General features: G+C 40.6%; 1 protein-coding gene across 2 annotated transcripts in view; it reads left to right on the top strand.

Annotated features, from left to right (window-relative positions):
- The window catches only part of OTOG (otogelin), a 159,242-nt gene that overhangs the window by 31,354 nt on the left and 108,392 nt on the right, over positions 1-19,496 (top strand). For both annotated transcript variants that reach the window (XM_043548942.1, XM_043548941.1), the window contains exons 16-21: positions 10,031-10,163; positions 11,156-11,333; positions 13,924-14,048; positions 15,383-15,595; positions 16,634-16,799; positions 18,742-18,816. In XM_043548942.1, the coding sequence (XP_043404877.1) occupies positions 10,031-10,163; positions 11,156-11,333; positions 13,924-14,048; positions 15,383-15,595; positions 16,634-16,799; positions 18,742-18,816 (890 nt within the window). The remainder of the gene's footprint in view (positions 1-10,030; positions 10,164-11,155; positions 11,334-13,923; positions 14,049-15,382; positions 15,596-16,633; positions 16,800-18,741; positions 18,817-19,496) is intronic.

Raw genomic sequence — 19,496 nt, 5'->3', positions numbered from 1 at the left:
GGCTTCTCATTTTGTGTGCTTTTTGTAACTTGTAAAGAATTTTAGCTATGGTGTTTGGAAAGCTGCGTAAAGTTTTGGGGGCACCTGTCAAGAGTGTTGATGGTGGTGAACTCTCTCTAAATCTGTGTGTGTGTGTGTGTGTGTGTGTGTGTGTGTGTGTGTAAAGTATGGCTGAGTCTAGGAGTTCTGCTGTCTTAGGTAAATGGCCAAACATCTGCCCATCAGTCTGTAGTCACACACAAAAGTTGCATGTCTGTTCTACATGTGTGAAGCCAGTCCTGTGTGTATGTATATCATTGTAACATTACTTGTGCTGATGAAATACAGTACATTGGACAAGGTTTTTATTACCTTCATGATATCTAATACAACCCTGATTAATATAGTCAGCTGGAGCATTTAACCTTGTGTTGTGGCCTTGTTAGGCCTTGCAATGTAAGCAAAGTTGGGTCAGGTCTGTACTAGTTTTCCAAGAAATACCTAGTTGCTATGGGAAATGGTCACAGCACACATAAAAGATATTAGATAAAAACATAAATACTCCTGCTGAAAGGGTGCAACATAACTCTACTTTATTTCTTAGAATTTATGACAATAACACAAAGAATCCCAAAACAGAGAGAGAGAAAAAAGGCTGTTCCTTAAGGCAGAGCGGCACAACTCACCCCACCTGGCCGTAAGCTGGCTCTTTTCAGACTGACTCCAGTCACACACTTTACTCCAGACCCCTCTAGCCTGCAGATGGGATCATGAACCCCTTGCCCCCACCACATATTCTTTAAGTGATAGCTTGTAATTCCAATACAGTCCTGGATACACCACATTTCTGAGTGTCCAACTTCCTTTTTTTGTATGGTTGCCTTTCCACTTACTTCAATAGGTGCTATATACGTACACCCAAGGTCAGAATTTGTCCAGTGCTTCGCATCTGTTCTGAACTAGTGCTCCAATATTGTGTCAGGGTCACAATGCTATGGCAGTTGCCATGTTTGAGACGAGATAAAAAACTGAGCTGGTGGCCACCTGTTCTAAGAGTAGAATAGGTTAAACTTTGTGTCCTGGCCAGATTCCAACTTGGGTAATTACATTCGGAGTCTGATTTTGTTCTCACTTAACTAGTTTAAATCAGTAGCAACTCTGCTGATGAGTCTGAACTTTATATAAGCTGCACAGACTTTATTATTATTTGCTGTTTGTATTCCGACAGTTCCAACAATGTGCTGGCACTGTTCAAAGACAGTCATTTCCCCTGAAAAGCTTACAGTCCACTAGAGTTACCTCTGACTTACACTGAGTGAGATCCCAATCGGATCCTCTGCCCTCTATTTTCCTTTGTAATTCCATTTGCCTATAGTATTCTCCTTCGCTTTCTATTCAAAACTGATGTGCATTTCTAAATAGTCACTAAAAAGAAAAGGAGTACTTGTGGCACCTTAGAGACTAACCAGTTTATTTGGGCATGAGCTTTCGTGAGCTACAGCTCACTTCATAGCTGTAGCTCACGAAAGCTCATGCTCAAATAAACTGGTTAGTCTCTAAGGTGCCACAAGTACTCCTTTTCTTTTTACGAATACAGACTAACACGGCTGTTACTCTGAAACCTGTAAATAGTCACTGTGTTTCACCCCTGAGGGGACTGCATTGATTACTATCTGTAAATCCGGAGGTGTTGCTGACTCCAGTATTATAGTTTGAAAGAAAGCTCAATCCTCATTTTCAGTGCAATTAAAAAGGGAGTGTAACAAAAAATAGGAACATAAACATTAAAGATTACATACATCTGCTTCTACAGGGTTTGTAGAATCGACCAAACTTGAGAAAGAGGGATATATTGCAGTTGTGTCCCATGTTGCTGGACTAATGGCTAGCAAAATGGGATCTCCTGAAGAAACACTGTCAGCAGTTCAGTTAAGCAAATTGAGGTGTGATGGCCTCCCTGTTGGCTGGCTCATCAGGGACTGAACCAGGTCATAAACTGCTACAGCTTGAGCTCTATAATTGGGGGGTGAAACAACTCTCACCCTATGTGTATTGGGACAGAGAGGGAAACTCATAACATTTGCTCATCAGTAGGTTACAGAGGCTGAGGCCAGATTAGGTCAGTTTACAGTGTCTTGGCTAGAGGGAGCTGTTTCTAAAGATGTTGGCAATAGACAATGAAGGTCTTGGTTCAAGTTTCTGTTATGATAATATGCAAGATGCTCATTATGGGCTTTATTCTCCACTCCCTTGGAGCACTCCCTTGCCTCTGTGCAAAATAAGCAAGAACTTGGGCCTTGCTTGCTTTGGTGGCTTTGTGCTGCTTCTACTTTGTAATGTGACCATAATGTTGATGTGTCTGACCTTCTGGGGTAATCCTCAGACTGCAGACAACCGTGGGAGCTGTTCTAACATCACTCTCTTCTTGACCGCAGACACAGGGGTCATGCCTAATTCATCTCTGTGGCCTGGTGATTTATAGGTGCCAGAATAGCCTCTTGGGGCAGTAAGCAGCCTGGTGTAAATTGGAGCAGCCATCAGGCCATTCTAGTGTATGTTGGGACCCACAATCAGGTCCAAGATCAGGGTCACTCCCACAAAATTGTGTCTTGTGCTGAGTCCAGACCAGAGGATCTGTTTTTATGAATCCAAAGTGGGTGTAAACTCTACTGCAGGTATAAGTGAGTGGAGAGTTCTGAAGATGTAGGCTACTGGAAAATCAGGACATATGTGGTGTAAATCAAGAGTAGCTTCACGGAAGTTAATCCAGACACCATCGGAGTAGGGGTGTGAAGCATCCATTAATTTGCTTAACTGTATGCCCCCCACTTGGCAAATAAACTGCTTTACACTAGAGAACATTCAACATGTGTTTCCCTTATAAGAAATAAATCTGATTTGTAATCTCCGGCTGGTAATAGCTCACCTTACCTGATCACTCTCATTACAGTGTGTATGGTAACACCCATTGTTTCATGTTCTCTATGTATATAAATCTCCCCACTGTATTTTCCACTGAATGCATCCGATGAAGTGAGCTGTAGCTCACGAAAGCTTATGCTCAAATAAATTTGTTAGTCTCTAAGGTGCCACAAGTACTCCTTTTCTTATTTCTCAGTGACCTGAGATTTTTGGTCCCTTTTTTTAAAAAAATTACTATTACATTTTTTTCACTGATCAGTCCCATCACATTCAAGCAGATTAAAAAATGAAGAAAGAAAATACCTGAAGAGATTCCAGCCCTTTGAATCACAAAGACACTAGTCAGCTTGCGCCTTAGAGCTGGTGACATAAACAGTCATCAGGCAACAAGTGGTTTCAGAATGATGTGAAATTTTGTTTAAGCACTTTTTGGAAAGTGACTCAGGAAAGTGATAGGCACAGCTTAACCTTATCTGAGTTTCAAGTGACAACATCACTGGCTTTGTAGTTTGTATGATGAGGGATTCTGAATATAAGAATTTTTGTTAAGTGTCTAGTGAGAGAGAAAGCAGTTCATGTGAAAACACCTGCTGATAGTTGGCTGAGGCAATGTTATGAAAGAAACAATTCACTGAAACAGAGAATTATTGTCAGGTAAAATTTCTTCTATAGAATCTTTGGTGGAGATAGCAAACCTTCTGCAGAACAATGTTCGATAGTTAATAAATATTAACACATTATATGGCTACAGTTTGTTGTACGTAGAAGCTGGGAGGCATTATTTGCAAGTTTAGGACCGAGTGTTCAGCCAATCTCTGAAAATATGTCTGAAGATTTTATGGCACAGCCATTTTCATGTGCAACATTCTGAATTTACATTCACAAATAAGAACAGCCATACTGGGTCGGACCAATGGTCCATCTAGCCCAGTATCCTGTCTTCTGACAGTGGTCAGTGCCACTCAGAGTGAATGAACAGAACAGGCAATCACTGAGTGATCCATCCCCTCTGATCCACTTCCAGCTTCTGGCAGTCAGAGGTGAAAGACACTCAGAGCATGTGGTTGCATTCCTGACCATTTTGGGCAGTGGTGGGCAACCTGCGGCCTACAGGCCGCATGCGACCTGTCTGTAATCTGCTGGCAGGGCTCGAGACACTTTGTTTACATTGACCATCCGGAGGCACGGCTGCCTGCAGCTCCCAGTGGCCATGGTTCGGCCAATGGGAGCTGTGGGAAGCGGTGGCCAGCACATCCCTTTGGTCCGCGCAGCTTCCCGCAGCTCCCATTGAACTGGAACGGCGAACCGTGGCCACTGGGAGCTGCGGGGGGCCGTGCCAGTGGATGGTCAACGTAAACAAATTGTCTCGCAGTCTACCAGCAGATTATCCTGACAGGCTGAAGGTTGCCCACCACTGATCTTGGGTAATAGTGATTGATGGGCCTATCCTCCATGCACTTAACTAATTCTTTTTTTGAATCCAGTTATACTTTTGGCTTTCACAATATCCCCTGGCAATGAGTTCTGTAGGTTGGCTGTGCAGTGTGTAAAGAAGACTTCCTTTTGTTTGTTTTAAACCTGCTGCCTGTTAATTTCATTGGGTGACCCTGGGTTCTTGTGTTATGTACAGGAGTAAATAACACAAAATCATTAAATGACATGATCTTAACATAAAAATTATTGAATACATTTTTATTAATTCAGTGAATATTGTCAATAAGTCAACATGAATAATATTAATTTTTAATGCTGGCACCATGACCATGCTATTGAAACACTTTGTATCCAGTGCACACCATTTATATTGGCTTAAAAATGGGTTCCTACAAAACTGAGCCCATTCTGAACCTCTTTATAAAAGAAGAAGTTAAATAACTCAGTCATGAAATGAATTTAACTTGTTTTAATAAAAATAGAAGTTTAAAAATAGGAAGATAGAATTCTGAAAGGCCAAAAAAGTATAATTTAAAAGGGAGAGACTGCTTTCACTGCATCTACTTTAACTATCATTTAAACATGCTTACCAGTACTGCACTAGTAGGAATATCCCATTCATTTCTTTCCACCAGTAGTTTTCTGCAACACAATACATAGCTCCATCTTTCAAGGAAGAATGTTTAAAACATATTGTTTTCAAATTACTCTCGTTGTTCTGTTTACAAATCATGGCCCCTGCAATGAGCTCTGTATGGGTGGGCCCAGTACCCATGCAGAATTCTATTGAAGTCACTGGGGCTCCACATGGGTGCTAAGATCTAGCTGCAGGCTGGATTCTAAGAAGATGATACATATGTTAGGTTACACATTTACAGCTGAACAAACAATATACAGCAAATCGTTATTCGATGAATTGAGCCTCTTTTTCTGCTGGTTGAGACCAGATCATTATTTCCTCAATTTTCGTGTTTGAAATAACGTGATAAAGTTTTTGCTATTATTTGTAAATTCTGGATAGGTCACAAACAATTAGCTATGATAATTCAATACTTGATATTTGGGATTCTAGCCATGTTGGTTAGTTGATTAGTCACATAAGCAATACAGTATTGTTTCAGTTTCTTGATTGGATGAGAGTCACTCTTATAAACAAGAGGGCATGAAGAAGCCAGTCAGGCTTTGAAATAACATGTACAAATACTGAACTGTGTGTGGAAAATCATCCTTTACATGCACAGGTATTTAATTTGCTTGTGAAGAGGTATGTTTTTGTGTGTACAGATATGTGTCCAGTATATGTCTCTATCAGTAATCCAAATAGTTGGTAGATCTGAAAAAATATTTCAGCAGTTGTGTTTTTTTTAACTGCCTCTTTTAGGTAAAATATCACTGCTGGTGCTTTTTAGTAATATAAGGAAGTCCTTAAATGCAATTGGTGTTCCATATGAATCTGTTGCAAATCTACACTTTAATGGTATTGCATGACCTCATAAAACAAATTATGGATGTGAGTTACTGGCAGTTGCTTTTTCTAGTAATCTCTTAACATTCAGTACCCTGACTTCTGCCTTGCTATTTGTCAGAGGAAACAGTGGACTGGGGGTGACTTGTCTACACCTAGGCACTGATGTGAATATTTTAAGTTCATTTGCTGAATCATGTCTGCAATGAACATTGTCTGGATTGCATGTCTCGAAAATATGAATTCCATGTGCATTATTGTAGCACTTGATGTGTGCTTGGTGGAATAATAGTTGCAACAAACTTTGTCCATTTAAATGATGTCTAGGCAAGCTTTCTTTTCTGCACTGGTTTTCAGGCACTATTTCTGATATCATTGGCTCCTTAGATTTGTTGTAATTATTTCTGTGTTTGTACAATGCTTAGCACAATAGGGTCCTTGGTTCATGACTGCAACTTTATAATAATCTTTTCAGCATCTGTTCATGTTTAGTTAATAAGCTTTTTCATGAGCTAATCAAATGAAAATGAGTCAATTACATTACATGAAGGCAGACAGCTAAATATTAACAAAAGTTATAAGTGCTTGTGTACAAATGCAAGACATCTAAATACTAAGATGGGTGAACTTGAGTGCCTCGTATTAAATGAGGATATTGATATAATAGGCATCACAGAAACTTGGTGGAACAATCATAATCAACGGGACATGGTAATGCCAGGGTACAAAATATGTAGGAATGGCAAAGTAGGTTGCAATGGTGGGGAAGTGGCACTATATGTGAAAGAAAGCATAGAGTCAAGTATTGTAAAAATCTTAAATGAATCAGACAGTACCATAGAACTCTCTATGAACAACAAAATACTATGTACTATTCAGCCTACATACTCTTGATTTCATTTGCTTAGTCACAGGTATGTCTTGAAAGCAACCTCTTCTCATATGGTTTTCAGTTTGTCTTTCAACCTCTCAGTGGTTTTATGGAGGTCATCAGATTTGCTTCTACATCTGCACTGAATTTCAAGTTTGATTGGGCCATGATCCGCTAGAAGCCAGCACTTAAAGTGTTATGTGTATACTCACTTTTTGCTTGCAGATTGACCCAAATCCTTTCCCTGTGCCCAGCCTGAGTAGCTGGGTTGGATGCTGGGTTTCTCCATGGACAATGTGTAGGAAGTGTTGGTGGGACAGAATCCTTCTTACCCTAGTGATAGAGAAACTGGAGAGCTTCTCTATGGCTGCCACTCTAGCTTCTGGGTTGGAGTATCCCCCACAGCCTTTGTGATTCCCCTCTGCATGTAGTGATCTGTGGGATGATGTGGTCAGTGGTTGATCCACCAGCCGTGTCTCAAACTCCCACCCTGGTGACAGTGGGATATTTCTCTTGCCTTCCTACAGTCTTTTATAACCACTTCAAGTGAGACACTTTCACCAGCTCTTGCTGCAATGCCTGCCTCACACTGAAGATTTTTAAAATGGTTTGCCAGATTTCTGTTGCATCATCATGCTTGTGCTGCATCTTCAACACTTGAAGTTTAATCAAGTTACTTGAACCTAAGGCCAAAGGTAAAGGTTTCAAACATCTCTCTTTGGCTTTGTGTTCTGTTGTAGAAGACGAAATGTTTATGAAAATACATACATAATAATATATTAAGAAAAAAACTGAACAAACATGATAGACCAGGTTACTTTGGAGTCAGTGGGTCCTACTGCTTGCCTGCATAAGAGAGTAAGAGGGTGCAAAGAGTCCACTTACTCTCCTGAGTGGGTTACTTGCAGTGTCAGAGTTTGTACTGGGGGAGAGCAGCACCTGTGGGCTGCAACTTCCCTTCCTGGGTAGGTGATGGGGAATGGGCAAAATCTCCGCTCTGCTGGTCCCAAAACTTCCCAGCCTTTTCAATGGAGCCAGTGCAGAAAGTGAAATAATCTGTGCTGGCAAAAGGCCTGATACAGATTACTCCCATTCTGAAGCAAGGAAACAGCAGAAACCAAATTGTGACCCTGCTTCACAGTCTGGTTCCTATGCTGCTCAGATGTGTACTTAAAAATGTAATAAACAACTTTGTTACCACAACTGAAAGATGGAAAAGCCATTGCAGGTCATCTGTTCCATTTCACTTCCAGTGCAGGATTGGCCCCTACAGTACATTTTCTAGGGTTTTATCTGGTTACAAAAGTACCAGTTGCTGAATGTTATTCTAACAAGTAAAGTCTGTTAGTTCTATTTGACTTATCAAGCATTTCTTTCCCCTTTCCCAGTGCTATTTCTTTGAATGGGAGGCTAAATGGGTTCAGCTACTCACAAAGACAGAGGTACTTGTCTGGAAACTCTGATAGCTATTGAATCATCTGTGTGGATAGTTTCCAGGTTATTTAGCACATGTGTCTGTAACTGTGATACATTGGAAAAATTCAGTGTTCAATGAATCTTGAACTCATACTGCCTTCCACCTGTTTGGTGTAGTATCTAGTGGTAGTTCACTCTACTGTAATATAAAACATGCTGGAATATTAAGTGCTCAATACTTGATTGAGGTACCAAGTGGTTTCACTACTTGCTTTAGGTTTTTTCTTACACCATCTAGTTTCTTTATCTGGCTATGTTTCTTTGTGCAAATTTACAAAATGTGGGCCAGGTAGGTTTTGCATGTCTAGCTTGGATCATGGGAATCTTTCACACTGCAAAGGCCATTGCTAACAAGCCACAGGTGTACACTGCATGAGCATAGAACTGTCTCCATTTGACAATTTTTATGCCAAAAGCACATATTTCAAAGTCCAAAATGAAAGGCTGCAGGCCTGGGAAAAGTTTTCTGACTATCCATGCATACTACAGCTCCAAAAGAAGCTTACTAGAAACCCTGAAAAACATGTGACAAAATCAAACATTAATTTTTAATAAAACCCAACCTGTTACAAAATTGCACAATAGAATTGTGAGAATAATATTCAGTAAATAATTTACTTGATAAATTTTGCCTCTTTTTCTGTTCACAAAGTATTCATGAGCTGCCTACAATGTAGTCATATTTATTAGTTATTTGAAATTATTTGTGCAACATTTTCATTGCATAATTATTGGTCTTTCAATTTCAGAGCACTTAGTTTACTGCAATTCAAGTATTCAATTTATGAACTTTGAACAGTGTTAGTTGGTTTTACCATGTATGGCACATGGCATGTTCCTATTCCTAGATTAGATTTAACACAATTCTCTGAATCAGGTTTCTGCTGCAGAATCCTGGTGATCACTTACAATACAAAGTCTGATTATTTAGATCTTTTATACCATTGATCACTGTGTGTCACTGACCTGAGTGCAAGGAACTACCAGGGGTCGATTAGATTGTTTTAGGATGATTTTGTTCCTTCCTTTGGTGTAAGATTTAGCTAGTGTCCATAGAGAACCAATACAACTCCCAAGTATCCTCCTATATGTCGTCCTGGCTGTGTCATTCTTATCACTGTTTTAGTTCAATCAGTATGTGGTTGGATAGAATGGCACAGCAGGCATGTGTCATCAAAGCCTGTTGCCAGTGAGTCTGCAGCGTGGTTGTGAGATGAGCTTTAATCAGCTAGATAAAAGGACTGCTTGTAAGACATGGCAAATACATTAGGCCAGTGGATTTCAGATCTCTTGCCTGGGAAAAAATGAGCCCAAATATACTTTAAAATCATGTATGCCATTGATCCTCTTTTTATATATATCATATATTGCTATTGCTTTCAAAAGCATTCTAGGTTTAAAATGTTTAGAAATAACTTAGATATGGCAAAAACCCATTTCCATTTAAATGGAATGACTGACTCATATTGTTTCTTTGCATTATAATGTGCAGAATGTAATTTTGTTTACAAGCATCAACTTTCAGTAAAGTTTTTGTAGAAATAAATGAGCCTGATCCAAAGCCTACTGAAGTTAATATAATGTCCCATTGATTGCATAGGGCTTCGTATCAGGCCCTATAAAAAGATTTTGCTGCATTTGTTTTTATATCTCTTATTTTAAGCTGTAATTGTCTAATATGTTACAAGTGTATTCAAACATCTATATTTAAATATCTCAATATTAACTTTGTTTTAAATTGAACTTCGAAACCACATATTTTACAAATACATTTTTCTAAAGAGGCAAGATACAACTGAAAATTATTTACAGATTCCCCCTCTCCATTCTTCTGCTTTAACATTTAACCCAACTTAAAATGTTTCTTTTACTCCTATTTGCAGAACCAAGATGGATCATGTATCCAATCAGTCAATCTTATTCTTAATCAGGATCCCAAGAGGCAAGTGACTCTGACTCATTCAGGAGATGTTTTGATATATGATCAGTACAAAATTAGCCTGCCCTATTCAGATGGTAAGGAATAATAAATACATAAGTAAATAATGCATATCAAGTACCAAAGCAGTATTTTAAAAACCATGTGTATGAATTATGTTGTTGCCATTGACACATTGCTAATTCCCCATAGGATGGCACCAACTGGTGTTTCACTAACTAACTGCAGTGGTATTTAATGCCTTGATGACAAAAATATTCATTATTAGTATTATGCCAAAAGCCTCTTACATGAAGATAAAGTGAATTGTACCTTTGACAGGCCCATAGTCTATCACTCAGACTACAAGTTCCTTTAGTTCTGTCCTAAAAGCAAAATTCTCTCCAATCGTCATTGTATGTCTTGACTCTGACTTTTCTCCTCTCCTTACTCATACAGAACTCACAGCAATGTCAGTGAGAGTTCTTCTTGCTCTACTTACATAGCATATTGGTGTTGAGATCCACCTGAGATCCACCAGAGGAGTTCTGCCTTAAGTTTGGGTTTCGTATTTTCTTGCCTCAACCCAGTACATTTTTAATATACCATTGTTGGGAGAGTCAAGTATATTGCATATTAAACCTTAGCCCCATCCTGCAAGGATCTGTGTTGACTTCAGTGAGAGCTTAAGGGCACTCGGCATCTTGCAGGATCAGGCTCTGTGAGAACTGTCCAAAATGTCTGTGCTTCCTGCAGTACATTGCCACCAGCATGATGATGTCACCTGCCTACAGCTGATTATCTGAAAAAATTGTGTTTTTAAAACTATTTGATTCTACTTACTCTTTATGAAGTTGCAGTGATCCTTTGATGTGTTTTTACACAACTTGAGAGAATGTATCAAACATTTAGTTTGCCTTATGAGACAGTAAAATACATCCTATTCTCCTATGATATATCACTGTTGCTTTTTTGGGGGTTCAGAATATGGAAAATGTAACTGACATAAAATAAAAAGTATTGAAATTAGAACAAGGTTCTTAACCATTTTCTTTCAACTTACCTTTTTTCCCCTTCCCCTCCCCACCAGATTCTTTTGAAATCAGGAAGCTCTCCTCTGTGTTTTTGCAAGTAAAGACCAACACTGGACTACAGATACTGTATGACAGGCAGGGGCTAAGGCTCTATCTTCAAGTTGATGACCGATGGAAGGATGATACTGTGGGCCTTTGTGGAACCTTCAATGGGAACATGCAGGATGACTTTTTGTATGAATGACTACTGTCTTTTTTCATATATTTAGAGTGGTATAGAAAATATGCATGCTGAAGATTCTTGGACAGATACCAAGAGTTTGACTTCATATTTCCCCCTTCTCTCCCTCAGAATGCTGGAACTGAGAAGTTGGTTTTGATTTGCTAGAAGGGGAAACCTTTAAGACAATATAAACCTCATTGATGTTGATGTCTTTTTTTAAATGAAAATAATCATATAAAAATACACTAGAATATAAACAAGTTCTAGTAGCTCCCAGACCTAGTTTATTTGGAGATTTGTGCCTGAAAATGTCTCCTTCCTGAAGGACTTTCTGCTTCCTCGCAAGCCTCTCCTTATCTCTTTCCAGATCCTAGTCTCCACAACCATTCTAATCTCCTTTCTCCAACAGAGTCCCCATTGTGCTGAGTCTTGCAGCCCAGCAGTAGATTTCGAAATGAATTTGCCCGTTGTTTGAGCTTCACTTTGTTGTGAATGCATTGGAACACAGTTAGAGCTGCATGAGCACTCCAGTGAAACATATTAAATCTGGTCCATTTTGCTCTGAAGTCTGTGTGCAGTCTTGCAGACCCAGCACAGTGAAGTGGCTTCAGGATGAAGAAATAGTCAACTATAAAGAAGGGAGAAAGTAAAGTGGAAAGGAATGAAAAAGGATAAAGAGGAGTTAACAGAGCAGAAAGGATTTGAGCTCATTTAGAGCAGGAAGGGACGTTCCTTTGACCTGTCAGAAGGAAAGAAAAGAAGTGTTAATTTTTAAATTAAACTGAATACTTTTTATTAAAGCTGGTAAAAAATAGGAACATTTTTTACACAAAAATGTCCCTAATTTCTTTGAAAAGTTTTAGAACTATTTTTTCCCCCCAACTAGCTCTACTTTTTATTTTAAAGATACAAAGAATCATCAGGTAACACTGCCTAGATCACACTGGGATGTGCCATAAATTTGCCAATGGTATTTACAAGATGCCACGATATTCTTACATTCTTAAAAGTTTAATTCACAATCATCAGATGTTTGCAACACACCTCTCAATCTCCAAACCTGCCCATCTGTAACACAAGCCATCCAAATGGGTGACAAATGGCTGAAATGTGACAGCTGCACCATAACTGGCAGATTACAGTGTTTAAGTAAAAAACCATAATTGAGATCTAATGCCATAATTGACAAATTATAATGGTTTTTAAGGGTCTTTTCTCACTGTGTGAAGCACATGATCTGGTTATGCAATCTCTTAGGGTACATCTACATCGCAATAAAAGACCTGTGACACGGCCATGGCTGGCCCGGGTCAGCTGACTTGGGCTTGCGGTGCTCTAGCCATGGGACTAAAAGTTGCTGTGTAGGCGCTTGGGCTGGATCCTGGGCTCTGAATCCCGGCAAAGTGGGTGGGTCTCCAAGCCTGGGCTCCAGCCCAAGCCCGAATGTCTACACTGCAATTTTTAATCCAGCAGCCTGATCCCTGTGAGCCTGAGACAGTTGAGCCAGGCTCTGAGACTTGGTGCTGTGGAGTTTTTATTGCAGCATAGATGTACCCACAACCTCCTGCCCATCCCCAATTAACCTGTAACAGATTACAAACCTGGTTGATTTGCTTTACACAGTGATAAAAGCTCCTTAAAAACCATTCGTCCAACAAAACATACAGGTATCATACAGAGGTGAAGCTCAAGTGAGAGTGGGTGTGTGCATGGCTATGGCAGTGGGGTCCTGGCCCAGACTACCCCCAAAATGAATGAATGCAGCCTCCCTCTCTACAGAGGGTGCCGCCTACTCCATTATTGTGGCTTTTCCACAAAAAATGCTGCATGTCCCCACCCCAGTTAATGCAATCCTCCCACACACTGCCCCAGAATTAATGCAACTCCCCTGCCCCCACAATACACAAAAGGTCCCCCTCACACATATATGAAATAAATGCAATTCTAGTTACTGCTGGCTGACTCCTTTATACCTTGCAGCTGCTGCTGCACCTCTGCTGTTTTTTCTGGGGCCAAGCAACACTCAGCTGCTCCTTCTATCACATCTCTGGGCCCCTTGCTTCTCGGCCCCTTCCCTTTTTCTCCCAGGGACCAGAGAGAGTCCTGGCAGGGGAGATGGCCAGGGGCAGACAGAGGATTCTAGGTAGGGGAGAGATGAGGAAGGAGTGGAATGGAAAAGGTACTATTTTTACCAGAGGAGGGACAGAGGAGTGAGCAGAAAGAGCACAGGGTATTTCTACACAGCAATTTAATACCTGTGGCTGGCCAGTGTCAGCAGGCTCAGGCTCACAGGGCTCGGGCTGCAGGGCTATAAAATTGCAGCATAGACATTTTGGGTCGGGCTGGAGCCCGGACTCTGGGATCCATGCCAACATTGCACTTTTATAGCCCCTCAATCTGAGCCCCTTGAGCCTGAGTCTGCTGACACAGGCCAGCCGTGGGTGTTTAACTGCTGTGTAGACATACCCTCCTGTTGGAGCACTGCCCAAGAGTGCAGTGAGACAGGGATGCTGACCAACTTCATTGCAGGATGTGATGCAGTTGAGCAGTCATGTTGTAAATTTGTGATGTTGTCAGTGACTGACCTTTGTCTTGCAAAAGATCTCCAGTAGGAGTACCTGAAAGCACCCCACAGCTGTTTGGAAACTCCTGGAAAACTTCATCGGCATGTGCCCCTGGGTATGACCATTCACCAATGGACCCATGTGATATTCACTTACAGGCAGGTGAGCAGTAAAGATCAATCATTATTGATTTGACACCAAAATGTTTCATCCTGCTGTATCTCTGAGCCCGAGCCACAACACCTAAACAACTCTTTTTAGTGCACTAGTACGAGCCCCACTAGCACAAGTGTGTGGCTCCAGGCTGGGAGTCTTGGTCCCAGATGCAGTATAGACATACCCACTAAGGCCCAGATCCAGAAAGGTTCTTAGGTGTCTAAGTCCCAGTTTTGGGCTCCACTGTGATCCACAGAACTCCTGCTTGGCTATTGTCTAATCCTGTAGGCACCTGTGTTTCTGCTTCTGGGCATGTGCACTGCTGCCTTACTCTAGGCCACCAAGTATCTCTCTCATACCTACGCTCCAAAGCAATTCACAAATTTCAGGAGAAAAAACATTTGTCCACCTAACTCACATGCAGGGGCTGATCCAGTAGGTGTGCTTAGAGACTGCCTGCTGGATTGAGTCCCATTCGAAATTGTGGTGGTGGTAATGCCGACCCTATAACTTGTAGCACAGTGGTAAGAGCTCTCATCTGGGAGGTGGCAAAGCCAGGGTCCAGTTCCCCATCTCCAATGACTATCTAATTGTTTATCCAAAGCAGAATAGCTTCAACACCAGAATATCCTGTAGCTCAGTGGTTACAGCACACTCCTCAGTGGTGGGAAGCTGCTGTTCAAATCCTTTCCATGCCTCAGGCAGAAGGGGGGACCTGGGTTTCCCACCTCCCATCTGAGTGCTCTAACCACTGGGTTAAAAGTTATAAACTGGGTACCATCACCACCACCCATTTTGTGTGGTGTTAGGCAGATACCACTACCACCTTCTCCTTCTCCTATCATTTGATGTGGAGTGAGGCAGGTGCCTAACGCATTCTCACAAGAAATGACTTGGTGTGTAAGCTGCTTGACTCTAGGAGAGGGGTTCCCTTTTGTGGATGACTAGCAGAAATAGCCATCTCCCTAACAGCCTGGACTTAGTGCCTATCTCTGTGAGAGGGGCAGGGCTTAGGACACATCCCTCTCATCGGCATCTTCCATTGGCTAGTTTAGGCTTTGTGGATTGCAGTGTTATTACTGTGTTTTTCTAGGCTTAGCATCACAATGCCTAAATCCCTTTACGGAGCTGGGCCTGACTGCTTCTCCAGCCACCAGTGCAATTTCTATTGATAGCAATGGAAGTTACACATACAGGTCTACTATAGAGTAAAATATGTTCATAAATCTCTTGCTATGGTCAGCTTCAACAAACAGTACTACTTCCTCCTCTAAGAACTCTACCAAGTGTTAATAGTTTTGGAGCTAAAATATGTTTGTTTTAATGTGTTACCTTAACAGCCTCTTATGCAGCAGAAGCTTGTAGCATCGTTACAAAAGAACTCTTTGCTCCTTGCCACACCTATCTGAGTCCTGTTTCCTATTTTGAGCAGTGCAGAAGGGACACCTGCAAATGTGGCCAGATTTGTTTGTGCTCTGCTTTAGCCAATTATGCTCATCAATGCCGCAGACATGGAGTGATAATAGATTTTAGGTCTAGCATCCCAGACTGTGGTAAGTTGTCTTTCAGTTCAGGTCTAATAACTTAATGTCATAGGTTTTATGCATGGTGGTGAACAAACTAAATGGGATGTTGCCTATTCCATATATGGGACCAGTGAATTATAGTCCATTCTTTTTATACACGGTACTAGGATGAGGTTCCTTTTCTCACCAAATCAGAATAAATACTGTAATTTATCAGAAGGTCATTTCTAATAGCTCTTTCTCTGTTCTCCCACTCACACATCATAACATATAATTCTCTTATCTGAGAATCAAGGCTGAATTTTTTTCAAAACAGGCTAGGGAAGACACATCTTCCACTATTTTTGTGTGTCTAAATCTCCTAGACTACTTTGAATATCTCATCCCAAACATCTGTATTGGTGCAGTTCATGGGATGGATAAATAGCTTCTGGTTCTCTCTAATCAGAGCAGGGCTCTGTGGATTTTTTAAACTAGATCATTGATGAATTAAGGTGTTGATGTCATAGCTAATGTAAGGTAGCGGAAATCCACATTTGAAAGATTTGAAATCCTCCAACAATTCTTCAAGAACCTGAGTCTCTTTTTTCCCCCATTGATACGTGGCAGTTGTGGTCGATCCCTCAGTTAGTGGAACTACACTAGACTCCATGTGTTCTTGACTATTGCAAACAAAATTTCAGACTGTGTGATTCAACAGCTGTAAAGCACCAACATCTTAATCAGTTGCTTCATTGTGTTTTTGTTTAAGATGTTGTGCACTGTTCAAAGCACTCACTTGAGAGCCAAGCATGTTGAGAGTTATAAAGACAAAAGGCCAGAGTCTGGTCTCAGTTACACCAGTGTAAATCTGGATTAACTGCACTGATTTCATTGAATTGACACTGGTTTTAAATCTGTGTAATTTATATCCCTTGGTGTTATAATAGCAATTCTAATGTAACTGGGATCCAAGAAATAATGATGTTTTATCAGAAAACGTGTTGCCCTAAAAACGACTTATGAGATTGGAGTGTACTTGAATCTCTTGCACTGTAATTAGAGAGATCTATTTCATTTGGATAGCTCTTTCATGTGAGGACACAAAGGAGTACAGTACCTGTGTATCTACCTGTGGCCAAACTTGCCAAACATTTTCTATGCCAGAGACATGCAGCGGTGATTGTGTTGAAGGTTGTGCTTGTCCTCTTGGAATGTATTTGAACAGCAAGACTGAAAGATGTGTACAGAGGTAGGTATAACTTGCAGCGTTGACAGTGAGTCTAAGTACCACTTTAAATGTGTACATTTATATTTTCAAATCCAAGAGAGAGTTGAGAAACTATGAGTGCTTTGTGTATTCTGTAGAACAATATACATCTCCCCTAGATCTGGCAGGTTTTTAGTATCACACAGAATCATGTTAATCAGGAAACTTGCAATCCTTTGATTCTTAAACTCACCTTACACAATTTGGTGTGCTGTTTTGAAAGGCCAATTCTTAGCAGTGCAAAAAGCAGAGATAAAGATGTTCTTTCAAAAGACAGTTTTTATTATAGTCTCAACTGAATTTCATCATTGCTTTATCAATGAATTCCACATACAGTTCTGGTGCCTTAACATTTCACCTGTCCTGCAGGAAGGGAGTGCCTTATTTATGGACCTTTTTGTTATTCAATAGAGTTCCCCCTGCAGAGCAGACAGTCCCCATGAAAGCTAAAATTGTAAGGCTCCAGGTTTTATAACGTAGTATTGATGATGATCAGTCTTTACATGCTAGCTGTTTTTGAATATTGGAGAGGTAAAAAAGGGTATGGACTTTGCTAGTGCTATTGATTTTATATGGAAAGTACTCATATACTATGGTGATGGACATCAGTATGAAACCTAGATAGATAGATAAGCAATGCCATGCTGTGCCCTCTTTATATCTATCAGCTTTACCAAAATTGTGCATTTTCAGTCCTGAGACCACATCCACTTCTACAAACATTAGAATTAATTCTTTTAATCTTCTAAATAAATGACTGCTGACAATACTTGGTGACACTGAACCAGATCCTCAATTACACTGGTGTAAATTTGGAATAACTCCCTTGACTTCAAATGAGTTACTCGGGTTTTACACTGATGCAGCTGGGATCATACTGCCATATATTTCTTTCAGCATAAAAAACCATATGGGGTAAAATACTAGCCCCATTAAAGTCAATGGCAAAACTCCCATTGATGTCAGTAGAGTCAGGATTTCACCTATGGAGTGGAATAAAATAATCCAGGTGGCTTCTGAGAGCTGGTGCAATATTCACGCTTCTCTACTGTGGGACCAATAGAGATATAGAACATTCAGAGTTTGGGAATCAGGACCACAAAAAACAAATGAAAGCCAGGAATTTACATGATTGCAGTCTTAGGTTTTCATGGATCTCTGTCTGGATGCGTAGAGAGTCTTACCTCCATGCTTTCTAGTTCTTTCACCAACAAACAATGACCACAGGGGACCCCTAGAGTCTGTCTTCTGATGGGAGTCACACAGAACTAAGGGGATTCTTAATTTCACTTAATAAATTATTAACTAATTCCTGATGAACATGGAGTTAGGAGAGGGAACATGCAGTGCAGAATGCCTCTCCCCCATGCTCCATCTCTTTCCATACATCCCAATCAGCTGTTACAGATTTTATATGGAAGGAAAAGTGGTGGCCTTGTTTGCCACTCTCATGGCATTCCCTGTGGCTATGTTCCCCCTTTTCCATGCCGTAGGCTGTAGAGACTTGCTTTGCTTCTTTACCTTTAAAAAAATTTTTTTAGAGTATAAACTATGATTTAAAAAAAACAACTAGTATATTAAAGTGATGGTGATGGATTATTATCACTCCTCTATTACTGTCTGAAGTAGCTGCTCCAGATTTCTTTCCTATTGCTGTCTATTATACGAATTAGTCCTTTGCACAATAGATAGTGTCAGAAAGCTGCTGACCTTACCTTCATGGAGACACATCTCAATGCCCTCATGGTAACAATACCATGCTAAGGATCCAGACCAATACACCATGCAGAATAAGATCATCAGCTTTTTGAATGGCAGTAATTAATGGTTAATGTGAAGGTTTTTTTCTTTCTTATGTCTGTCTTCTAATGCATGATGTACATGTTCCCATATGATTAAAATTATTTGTTTTTCTCCTCTGTAGGAATGAGTGCCCTTGTTATTTGCAAGGAATTGAATATCCACCCGGAGAAAATATTATCACCTCTTTGGGCAAATGGTAGGGCATGCCCCTTGTTTGGGTTTTTTCCCCCTGTGCTCTGTCAAGTCATTCGCACTATCCTGTTTTATCTTTTATTGAGAATTCTGTAAACTAGCTTTAAAATGTCCATGACTTTTTGCCTCTCTTTGGACAGCATTGTTCCTGTGAAATGCATGCTTCTAGAAATCCTCTCTGCTGTGCTTACCCTCAGAGCCTCCTGTAAGTGGGCTCCACAACACTGAGTAGATAGGCATGCAAGTTAATGGTGCAGAGAACCTTGAGGACTTCCCTGGCGTGCCCAACCCCTTCCCTGGCCTTCCTCTTCCAACCTGGCAGGACTAGACCCTTGTTGAACCCCCCTGGGATCAGGGCAATGCTGTGGAGGCAGAACTCCAATCCAGGCACTTGTTAAACTAATCTGCGTGCTACCAGACACATCCTTTTCACCCATTAATTTTGCCTGGCAAAGTTAAATTAGGGGATGAGTCAAATTTCAACCCCCTTCCCCTGTATCGAACATCCTATTTTACTTTCACTGCCTTTATTTGCTGGCAGAACAGATTGCTTTGACTCTGGAAAAGTCTGGCTGGTTAATAAAACACATCAGTTAATCTTTAAAGTCTGATTTCCCATTTACCTGACTAGGCATCAGTATTGGCAGAAACCCAGTGGTATAGTGTGAATACATGCCAGTCCTT

Source organism: Chelonia mydas, chromosome 6 (genome assembly GCF_015237465.2).
Source record: "Chelonia mydas isolate rCheMyd1 chromosome 6, rCheMyd1.pri.v2, whole genome shotgun sequence".
Taxonomy (NCBI): domain Eukaryota; kingdom Metazoa; phylum Chordata; order Testudines; family Cheloniidae; genus Chelonia; species Chelonia mydas.
The sequence above is the reverse complement of the archived record's forward strand: the minus strand, read 5'-3'. Positions and strand labels throughout refer to the sequence as shown.